Below are 12,042 nucleotides of genomic sequence, written 5' to 3' on the forward strand. Positions count from 1 at the left end.
TAATCATTGGTCACTGCTGGATGGCCCCTTTTGGTCATATTGCCTGCATCAGCTGCAGAGTCCACATACATTGAGCACTGAAATCAGACTTGAAGTCAGGAGGGGTTACTGCCTAGTTAACAGACTGGTGGTGGTCATGCCATCTCCACAATTAACCTGGCAGCACCAGATCAGTAATAATCTAGTGGTGCTCTTAGATACCTGGAATAAAGCTGTACAGTGTGGTCATGGACGTTTGGCACTACAGACTTCCACTGTGTAAGCATGTTGTTGTTATTATATATATTTCTTAGAATCACTGCATGGTTTTCCATCCACATGTTCTTAAAACAGTATAGAGTCAACATCCTCTCCTATGCAGATGGAGTTTTTGGTAGATGGGTATCATTCAACATAGTGTTCCAGTAACCATGAGGTCCTTGTTTACTTTTAAGTCATTAAATTGAACCCCCTTCCCTCCTTTAAAATGATTTACAATTTTCTACACTATGAAGATCACCTAAGATGAAGGGGATGGAGAAAGGAAAATTCTGTCTCACCTGCAAATTTTCCAGAAAATTCCATGTCCATCTACCTCTTCCTTGGAGGACTGCATTATGTCCAGAGTTTTTCTAGTTATTAGCTTGTTAACACATTCTTCCATTTCAAATTATTTATCCAAAATGTCATACTATTTCATTAGAGAGACAAAGTGGGTGTGGTACTATATTTTATTGGACCAACTTCTGTGTGAAAGAGACAAGCTTTCAAGCTTACATAGAGCTGTTTTCAGGTCTGGAAAAAGTACTCAGAGTGTCACCGCTAAATACAAGGTAGAACAGAATGTCAAAGAGCTCTGTGTAAGCTCAAAAGCTTGTCTCTTTCACCAAGAGAATTTGGTCCAATAAAAGATATTACCTCACCCACCTTGCCTCACTATTATCCTCAGACCAACATGACTACAGTAACACTGTAAATAAAATGTCATATCAGAGCTCAGCTGCAAATGGTTTGAACAGAATAACATTTTTTCACTTTTATGTAGTTTACAGCTTGGGAAATTATCTTTTTGGATTTTTCTTGCTGAGAGGTGGTCCTAAATCCAGACTCTCAGCAAAGATCTGTGCTGCCTCCAGTTGTTATAGAGACAGGGAAAATTCCACTGTGAAGAGGGTTTGATATTGAGTGTTCTAAAAAGAACATTTTTACAGATCATAGAATCATAGAATCTCAGGGTTGGAAGAGACCTCAGGAGGTCATCTAGTCCAGCCCACTTCTCAAAGCAGGACCAACCCCAACTGAATCATCCCAGCCAGGGCTTTGTCAAGCTGGGCCTTAGAGGTCTTAAGGATGGAGATTCCATCACCTCCCTAGGTAACCCATTCCAGTGCTTCACCACTCTCCTAGTGAAATAGTTTTTCCTAATATCCAAACTAGACCTCCCCCACTGCATCTTGAGACCATTGCTCCTTGTTCTGTCATCTGCCACCACTGAGAACAACCTAGCTCCATCCTCTTTGGAACCCCTTCAGGTATCAAATCCCCCCTCATTCCTCTCTTCTGCAGACTAAATAAGCCCAGTTCCCTCAGCCTCTCCTCATAAGTCATGTGCCCCAGCCCCCTGATAATTTTTGTTGCCCTTGGCTGGACTCTCTCCAATTTGTTCACATCCTTTCTGTAGTGGGGGGCCCAAAACTGGATGCAATACTCCAGATGTGCCCTCACCAGTGCCGAATAGAAGGGAATAATCACTTCCCTCGATCTGCTGGCAATGCTCCTACTAAGACAGCCGGATATGCCGTTGGCTTTCTTGGCACCAAGGGCACAATTCTGACTCATATCCAGCTTCTCATCCACTGTAATCCCCAGGTCCTTTTCTGAAGAACTGCCGCTTAGCCAGTCGGTCCCTAGTCTGTAACAGTGCATGGGATTCTTCCGTCCTAAATGCAGGACTCTGCACCTGTCCTTGTTGAACCTGATCAGGTTCTTTTGGCCCAATCCTCCAATTTGTCTAATCACTCTGGACCCTATCCCTACCCTCCACCATATCTACTTCTCCCCCCAGCTTAGTATCATCTGCAAACTTGCTGAGGGTGCAATCCATCCCATCATCCAGATCATTCATGAAGATGTTGAACAAAACCAGCCCCGGGACCGACCCTTGGGGTACTCCTCTTGATACCAGCTGCCAACTAGACATAAAACCATTGATCACTACCCACTGAGCCCTTCAATGTAGCCAGCTTTCTATCCACCTTATAGTTCATTCATCCAATTCATGCTTCTTTAACTTGCTGGCAAGAACACTGTGGGAGATCGTATCAAAAGCTTTACTAAAGTCAAGGTATATCATATCCACCACATTCCCCATATCCACAGGGCCAGTTAGCTCATCATAGAAGGCAATCAGGTTGGTCAGCCATGACTTGCCCTCAATGAATCCCTGTTGACTGTTCCTGATCACCTTCCTCTCCTCCAAGTGCTTCAAAATGGATTCCTTGAGGACTTGCTCCATGATTTTTCTGGGGACTGAGGTGAGGTTGACTGGTCTGTAGTTCCCTGGATTCTCCTTCTTACCTTTTTAAAGATGGGCACTATATTTGCCTTTTTCAGTTGTCCAGGACCTCCCCCGATTACCATGAATTTTGAAAGATAATGGCCAATGATTCTGCAGTCACATCAGCCAACTCCCTCAGCACCCTCAGATGCATTGCATCTGGCCCCATGGACTTGTGTATGTCCAGCTTTCCTAAATAATCCTTAACCTGTTCTTTCACAACTGAGGGCTGCTCACCCGATACTGTGCTGCCCAGTGCAGCAATCTGGGAGCTCCTTGTCTGTGAAGACCAAGGCATAAAAAGCACTGAGTGCTTTAGCTTTTTCCACATCATCTGTCACTAGGTTGCCTCCGCCATTCAGTAAGGGTCCGACACTTTCCCCCTTCTTCTTGTTTCTAACATACCTGTAGAAACCCTTCTTGTTATCCTTCACATCCCTTGCTAGCTGCAACTCCAATTGTGCTTTGGCCTTCCTGATTACACCTCTGCATGCTCAAGCAATATTTTTATACTCCTCCCTTGTCATCTGTCCAAGTTTCCACTTCTTTTAAGCTTATTTTTTGTGTTTAAGCTCACCAAAGATTTATCTGTTTAGCCAAGCTGGTCGCCTGCCATATTTGCTATTCGTTCTGCACTTTGGGATGGTTTGTTCCTGTTACCTCAATAAGGCTTCTTCAAAATACAGTCAGATCTCCTGGACTCCTTTCCCCCTCATATTAGCCTCTCAGGGGATCCTGCCCATCAGTTCCCTGAGGGAGTCAAAGTCTGCTTTTCTGAAGTCCAGAGTCCATATTCTGCTGCTCTCCTTTCTTCCTTGTGTCAGGATCCTGAACTTGACCATCTCATGGTCACTGCTGCCCAGGTTGCCACCCACTTCTACTTCCCCTACCAATTCTTCCCTGTGTGTGAGATCCTTCTGCTTACTTGGTTGAAGTTTCCTTATGATTTTCATTTGTAGCTTCATGTAGAGTCCTATTTGTAGGCCCATTTTAACACATCAGTAATCTAATTGAATAATGAAAGCATGAATAATTGCCATGAGGTCAGCATATGAAAGAAAAGGTTGCAGCCTTCTTGCCAGGTACAAGCAGAAAAAGCACTCTTGGTAGTGGATGCCAGCTGGACTTCCATGAGCAACCAAGGATTTTATGTGATCCCCTGGTTATAAAATTGAATAAACAGCAGGTACTCTGTCCTTTAACTGATATACTGTAATTGATCTCTACCAGTTCTTCCAGTTGGCTTCCTTTTCCTATAGTAGAATGTTAGCATTATGAACACCTTGGGAATGCAGGTTGTTCATAACTCTGAAATCTTCTTAATGCTGAACAAAATGTTGTGGTTGTTCTTTCGAAAGTTTACAACTGAACATTGAGTTAATACAGCTTTGAAGCAGAAGAAAAATGCTGCTTTTAGCCATCTTAATTCAAATGAAACAAGCACAGAAACAGTTTCCTTACCTTGTCAAATCTTTTTTTAACACTTTCCCTTTATTTTTAGTAGTTTACGTTTAACACAGTACTGTACTGTATTCAGTTTACACCTCTACCCTGATATAACGCTGTCCTCGAGAGCCAAAAATTCTTACCGCGTTATAGGTGAAAATGCGTTATATCGAACTTGCTTTGATCCACTGGAGCATGCAGCCCCGGCCACCGTACCCCCTGGAGTGCCACTTTACCGCGTTATATCCGAATTCGTGTTATATTGGGTCGCGTTATATTGGGGTAGAGGTGTATTTATTTACTTTTTGTTTCTGCTGCTGCCTGATTGCATACTTCTGGCTCCAAATGGTGTATGGTTGACTGGTCAGTTAGTAACTAAGGTTCTACTGTATTTCGATTTTATCCAAGTTGAGTTTGTTAGCTAATTCTCATCCTGGTCCCAGTTTTGGCTAGAATTATTAAATTATTCAACTTCAATGGCTGGATCCAATGAATTTGAGGCATAGAGCTGTGGGTGTGTTTTACATCCTAGAGCAGGGATGAGCAAACTATGGCCCGCGGGCTGGATCTGGCCTGCGAGCTGTTTTAAGCTAGCCCACAAGCCACACCACACAGTTCGGCCCCGCTCTGGTGCTCCAGCGGGGGCGCTGGGTTGGGGCCGCACCACGCGGTATGGTTCTGATCCAGCGCTCAAGCTGGGGCACTGGGGCAAGGCTGCACCGCGCTGTTCCTGGAAGCCGCGGCAGGGGCCCACTCTGGCTCCTACACACTCCAATGGGAGCTGGAGGAGTGGTGCCTGTGGATGGGGCAGCGTGCAGAGCTGCCTGGCCATGCCTATGCATAGGAGCCGGAGAAGGGACATGCCACTGCTTCCGGGAGCCACTTGAGGTAAGCACCACTTGAAGCCTGCACCTTCTAAGCCTTTCCCCTCACCCCAACCCCCTGCCCCAGCCCTGATCCCCCTCCCACTCTCCAAACCCCTCGATCCCAGCCCAGAGCATCCTCCTGCACCTCAAACTTCTCATCCCCAGCTCCACCCCAGAACCCGCACCCCTTCCCACACCCCAAACCCAATTTTGTGAGCATTCATAGTCCACCATAAAATTTCTAGTCCCTGATGTGGTCCTTGGGCCAAAAAGTTTGCCCACCCCTGTCCTAGAGGCATCACAATTCACACATAAGGGCCTCATGTACATATTGAACAAGAAAGATGACAGAATAAAAAAAACACCGTGGAACACTGCATGGGGGAGTTGTTGGAGCAGATGAGCAATTGCTCAATACTACTCTATCTGGTGGAAACAGAAACAAAGCCACTGAAGCAATTCTGTAATGAATGGCAAATGGTAAAAGGCTAAAGGGACCAACTGTCAATTGAGATTAGATGGGGCTCAGAAGTGCTCTGGCCATACCCCTTTTCATCGCAGGCATGCCCAGGCTGGTCCTGTAGAAGCCAATAATGTTTACTTGCCAGCTGAGAGCTCCCCAACACTGGAAGTTTTTTGAAGCTGCAAGCAATTGTAAACTTAGCTTTTGTCTACACTAGCACTTTTTTTTGGCAAAACTTTTGTCAGTCAGGGGTGTGAAAAAACCACCTCCCTGATCAACATAAGTTTAACTGACAAAAACGCCAGTGTGGAGAGCATCTCCCACTGACGTAGCTAATGCTGCTTCTTGGGTGTGATTTGATTATGCTGGCAGGAGAGCTCTCTCGCTGGGATAGATCAGCTACACAGGAGACCTTACAGAGGCACAGCTGCCTGTCAGGTCTGTAGTGTAGACATAGCCTTAGCAATTTATTTTGAATGAGCACAACAGTCTGAATGTTTATAAAACATATTCTACTTATAGATTCAAATAGGTATTGGCACGTTCTTCAGCTAAATACAGGTACTTCCTTCTGTTCACTTTTAGATGAACTGACCTGATTAATTTGTGTCTCAGTATAAAGGAGTAAATCTAATTTTCAGATAAAGGAGGTGATAATTATCTCAGTAATTGGATTTCTTTCTGTGTAGACTCATGGGTTTCATTATTCTTTGTCCCCTCTAATTTTTTCTTAATCTAATTTTATAATTTTGTTTTGTGATTTGGTAGCTGAAGCTGAATTTTCATGGAAGGAGTACAAAGAGCTTATCTTCAAAATTAATTGTAACAAAGTGCTGATTAAGATTTTTTGGATTTTTTTCTAACTGAGATTACTTGGGGGTCTATAATACAATGACAATGGAATAATGTCATTCAAAAATAAATTCAGTTACTGAGCTTACTGCCATATTTCAGAAACTCTAGGGGTTCATAAATCTTATTAAATGAAGGCTTCCACCCAGAACAACAGATGACTTTCTTTTAAAATATCTTAATAAGAACTATATGAAACTGAATTGATTTATCAATATGAAGATTGTAGTTTTAATGAATTGTTTCAATGTAATGCATTTTATTTTTTTTATCTTTAAAAGCAAATATGATCTAGAACAGTGTTTCTCAACCTGGTAGGTTAGCACCTCTGTAAAGAGCACAGGGTAGAAAAGAGGAACACTACCCTGGTCATTATCCACGATGTGATCATATTAAACTACTAGAATTGTACAAAAATTAAGTATGGATATCACTTCTGATTTTTTTATTTTAACGAATACTGATAAAATACCTCTGATATAGACAGATAAAATATGAAATCTGTACTTGTCCAATAAACACTGAAAAAGGTCCAGAAATGGTTAATTATATCTATGGATGTACAGCTTGTCTACAGAGCAGTAGTATACGGGAGTGTGATTATTAAAGTACATTAATGTGTTGGCATTAATTCGTCTGTGTAGACTGTGCTTTTGCACAGAAGAGACTATTACAAAGAGATTATTCATTACATTAATATATACTGTATACTGTAATATTATACTGTGTATAATATACATTATTCATTACAGTATATACAAAGAGATAGCCCTAAACCCCCGATTTTTGACATCTATATAAAATTCAAAAATTGCTAAAAATAACCCTCCCCAAAACAGGATGAATAAACTCAGAAAAACAGAAGCTTTAAGTATGGCATAGCACATAGCATTGGTCTGATTATTTACTTACAATAAAACAGCTCAAAGTTTTCTTTTAAAAAGTCATTGCGTTGTCATAACCTGGCAGAATTTGAAGCCAGATATAAAAATAACAATTTTAGGGAAGACTTGCTCAATTTGCATTCCTAAAAGATTCTCGGTATTTGTCAAACTTACAAAAGTATTCTCTGTAGGCATCTATCCTGTGCTCTGAGTACCTATCCTATAAATTAAAATACACAACAGGATGGAATGTAAAGGACAACTAATACACATACAAATAAATATTCACTAGACCATTATTGTACAAATAGTGCATTGTGGGAAGGTCTAGATGGATTTTGTGTGCCACGAAGGTCTAAGCCCATGCTCTCACTTCCTACAGGCAGCAGCACACAGGAAGCACTTCTGGGGCACGGGTAGGGCAGGATAGGCTGCTGAATGTCCAATTACTGGCTCCAGCCCCTTCTCCCACACAGCCCAGACCGCACTCTCACTTCTCCTGGGCAGCAAGAGCAGTGTGGAGAAAGTAGCCAGAGCCAGCAAGTGGACAATCAGCCATAGGGTTCCCAACTGTCTAATCACACAAACCCAAACACCCTTACCCCACCCCTGCCCAAGGCCCCATACCTGCCCCACCCCATCTCCGAGGCCCCACCCCTGCTCACTCCAGCCCCCATCCTTACATTACTCACTTCCCCCACCCTCACTCACTTTCACCAGGCTGGGGCAAGGGGTTGGGGTGTGGGAAGAGGTTCAGGGTGTGGGAAGGGGCTCAGGGCTGGGACAGGGGGTTGTGGTGCGAGAAGGGGTTTGGGGTGCAGGCTCCAGCCAGGCGGTGCTTACCTTGGGTGACTCCTGGAAGTAGTGGCATGTCTGGTAGTGTCTCATAGGTTCAGGGGCAGCCATGTGGCTCTGTGTACTGCCCCTGCCTGCAGGCACTGCCTCCACAGCTCCCATTGGCTACAGTTCCCCATTCCTTGCCAATGGGAGCTGTGGAGTCAGTTCTCGGGGTGGGAGCAGCGCACAGAGACCCCATGGCCATGCCTCCTCCTAGGAGCCTCTGCTGGACATGTCGCTGCTTCTGGGAGTGGTGCAGAGCCAGGGCAGACAGGGAGCCTGCCTTAGGCCCACTGTGCCACTGGACTTTTAGCAGCTTAAAATCTCCCAGATTGGCTTCAGTAGCCTCCAGGAGATAAAGCCTGAGTCTGGGAGACTCCCGGTCACGCTGGGAGGGTTGGCAAGTCTAATCAACCACCTGGGAATGATCGCAGCCCAGCCATGGGGAAAGAGAAGGGCCAGCTGGGACTGCAAAGGGAAGGGGCAGGGATAGGACAGCAATAGCAAGAGGGCTGGGGTAGCTGAGCAGGGGGCTTGGGCTGGGAAGGGTGGAGCAGGAGGCAGGGATGGGTAATAGTGGATCCCCAAAAAAGACAAAATGCTGTTGGAAGGTCACCTTAGTAAGAAGTTTGGGAACCACTGCACTTGACTCATTCAGCCGTCAGCCCATCCCGTCTTATGAAGCACAAGAAAAAGAGTGAGCTTTGCAACATACCTATGAGCTAGCAAATTAGACAATGCCAGACCAAGGTCAGAAGTGCATTCCAAAGTTAAGGAAACTTCATGGAGGACACCCTGCCAACAGGCTTTCTGTCATTTAATCAAGTGGGCTCCTGTTGAAGTGCCTGTGCTGATCTTAGTTGTGACAGTATGACATGGGGGAAGAGGTGATCTCTCAGGTGACTAAATCCAAAACTATTTAGGGATTGATTGATCAAAACTGATTCCTTGAATTCCACCCAAAAGCTTATTAGAAGCCAATGTGGATCCCAGATCTTAGAATGCCTGTTTAATGTGTTTCCAACATGTAACTGATGAATAAATTAATCATTAGCTTACACTTCTTATAGTTCTAAGGGACAGCCTAATGTACAGTGCATGATAGTTGAAGTCTAATATTGAGGTGACAAAACATGGATAATTATGACAAGGACCTCTTCTCATGAGGCACAGATGGAAAAAAAAGCTCTCTTGGCCACATCAAGGAGCAAAGTAGAATCTAATAACACACTCAAATTTATGCAGCTATGTTATTGAGGCCGTGTGCCCTTTATTTATAAGAGATGCCATAATAAATTCCTCAGTCTTTCAGCAGCTTTTCCCAGCCCACCACCAATATCTCTTATCTTGTCTGGATTAAGTTTCAGACAGTAAATGGAGACTTAGTCCAGACATAAATCAAGAAGCCCCAATCCAAGCTTCGATTTCATTTTGACACTTGGTAATTAATTCCATATCTCCAGTTGAGTCAGTTTTGGAGACTTAGAGCTGATTGCCATTGACATGCTGAATGCCTTTACAGCACATGCATCCTTATTAAGCCTACCAGCAAACTCATATACACATTAAACAAGAGCTATGACAATATAGACCCTGTGGCACTGCTTGGGAGAAGATATTCTGGGCAAAAGAACAATTAAAATTAACCTTTGTTAAGATAAGAATGGAACAACTCAAGTGACGCTTCATCCACTTGCGCTATCATGTGCAAACAATTTAAGAAAAGCAGTGGTCTGAAAAGCTGCTAACAATAATAATCAGCACAAACATATTGTCTTTATCCATTGCTAGAAGTTAACACAACTAGTGCAGTTTCTACTCCATGCCCACAACTCAGTTGACTTGGAGGTAAGGAAATCAGAGGACTCTCAAAGCCCTCAGATTTGCACTGCTACAGCCTTCTCGACCTTCACCCTGAATCGGAGGTTGGATACTGGTCAATAGCTAAACTAGATTAAACTAATTAACATGGGGAATCTATTTCCCCATGTTAAGTATCCTCACACCTTCTATGGTTATCTCAATTATCACTTCAAAAGTTTTGGGTTTTTTTCTCTCCTGCTGATGATAGCTCATCTCAATTGATTGGCCTCTTACAGTTGGTATGGCTACTTCCACCTTTTCATGTATGTATAAATATCTTCTTGCTGTATATTCCAATCTATGCATCCGATGAAGTGGGCTGAAGCCCACAAAAGCTTATGCTCAAATAAATTTGTTAGTCTCTAAGGTGCCACAGTTTACTCCTGTAAATTGTCGATACCAGAAGTTGCTTTCTTGAGCATTGGCCTCACAACAGTTTCTTAAAGAGCTCCTGGCATCCTTCTCCATTTTCCAGAAATGCTGGCTATCTCAACCTATAATGGACCCAGTACCTCTCTACAGGCCTTCACCAACCAACAAGGTTCTGCAAACAATGGCCAGCAATAGCCCACACCAAGCATTACTTATTATCAAATACTGAACAAAGTGACTCAAACACTGTGTTACTCATATTCCATTCCCCCTTAAGAAACAAAGACTTCCGTGTGCACAGAGTGATTTTAAAACTTGGGTTTTACAGTTATCATAGCACCTTGTTCATTCATTGGGTAGAGAGAGTAAAACAATGTTCCTTGATGTCATATTCCAGTGTACAGCATCTTATTGGTGCTTTAGTGCAGCGATTAACTATGGTATTTATAATTATTTCCTTTAATATATTCCCACATGTAATCTTCAATTTCTTATTTTTAATAGAATATTAAATCCTTAATGGGAGTAGAAAAGACCAAAGGATTTTGCCAGATCGTGGTATCTCCCAGTTTTAGAGATGGAATGTCCCATTTGATTCAGTCTGCTGGTCTGGGAGGGATGACACATAATACAGTCCTGATGGCCTGGCCACAGTCATGGAAACAGACCGATAATCCTTTCTCATGGAAAAATTTTGTTGGTATGTATTGTCTTAGTTTTATTTATGCCATTTTAATGAAAATATATAATGGTAATGTATTTTAAATGTTATTTTGCAAGTTTGTTACCTGGAAAAACAAATGTAAGAGATGTATATGTAGTTCTACTGTAAGACCTACTCAAAATAGTAGGCTGATGTTAGTCCCATTGAGGTCAATGAAAACTGGTGGGTGCTCAGCACTTTTTTGAAAATCAACACACTTTATTTAGATGTCAAAATATGGACTTCAAAGCCTAACTTTAGGCTCCTATTTTTGACAGTTTGGAATTAAATAATTATAAAATTGGCCCCTTCTTATTCAAGAAATTTACTTCTTGTGTGCATTCAAATTCTTACCAAATTCTTTTATCAGCCTTTACTCCTTTTAGCCTGCTGAGCCAATACGAATAAGAAGGTGAAGCAAATGGATATTGTTCTTTCTTGTGTATTATCAGTTGAATTGATTATTAAATTCTAGAGCTGGCAAAAAAAAACAAACAGATTTTTTTTCAGTTAATAAAATGTATATTCTTGGAGCATTTCTAAGCAAAACAACTCTTTGATTTAAAATTTAAAATTGTAAGTTTCATTTTGATTCAAGTTACAAAATATATTTTTAAAAACATTTTTTCTCTTTCTTTCTTTCTGATTTTTTGCCATTGAATAAATGATGTCTAGGATTTTTTGGGTTCACTTTTTCTTCTTTTCTCATTTTGCAGCTCTGTAAACTTTTCAAATTAGAGAAATTTTGAGAAGGAAAAAGAAAAAAAAGAGAGGAAAAAGTGTCGGAGGGGACTTGAACATTATTCATTTTATTGCACCAAATGATAAAAGGAGAGAAAAATGGAAAAAAGAGGGAAAAATTAAAATATGAAATTAAAAAAAATTATCAACAATTCTAATGAAAATTTTCAATTAGAAACAAAATAAAAAATTTAATTTAATTTTGTTCTTAAATTTCCACTCTAAAATTTTTGGTCAAAAATATATTTTTTAACAAAGAAAACCACAACTGCACATACTCTGACCTGTGAGAATCATGGTTAGTGTATGAGTAGTCACAACAGACTATACTTATGCACTGAAGCAGACAGAAATGTTTGTTGCCTTTCCAATTTGAAAATCCTAGTCTGTTAATTTGTGTTAAAGTTTGTACTGCATTGCCTTTTATTTTTTGTACATTGTTTAACTGCACTGTTTTTGACATTCAATAAATTTCTGTT

The 12,042-nt window shown here is 41.7% G+C and overlaps 1 protein-coding gene across 4 annotated transcripts in view; it reads left to right on the top strand.

Annotated features, from left to right (window-relative positions):
- SLC12A7 (solute carrier family 12 member 7) overlaps positions 1–12,042 on the top strand; it is a 327,938-nt gene that overhangs the window by 267,035 nt on the left and 48,861 nt on the right. For all 4 annotated transcript variants that reach the window (XM_039524891.1, XM_039524892.1, XM_039524894.1 and 1 more), the window contains exon 18: positions 10,624–10,819. In XM_039524891.1, the coding sequence (XP_039380825.1) occupies positions 10,624–10,819 (196 nt within the window). The remainder of the gene's footprint in view (positions 1–10,623; positions 10,820–12,042) is intronic.

This window comes from Mauremys reevesii, linkage group 2 (assembly GCF_016161935.1).
Source record: "Mauremys reevesii isolate NIE-2019 linkage group 2, ASM1616193v1, whole genome shotgun sequence".
In the NCBI taxonomy this organism is placed as follows: Eukaryota; Metazoa; Chordata; order Testudines; family Geoemydidae; genus Mauremys; species Mauremys reevesii.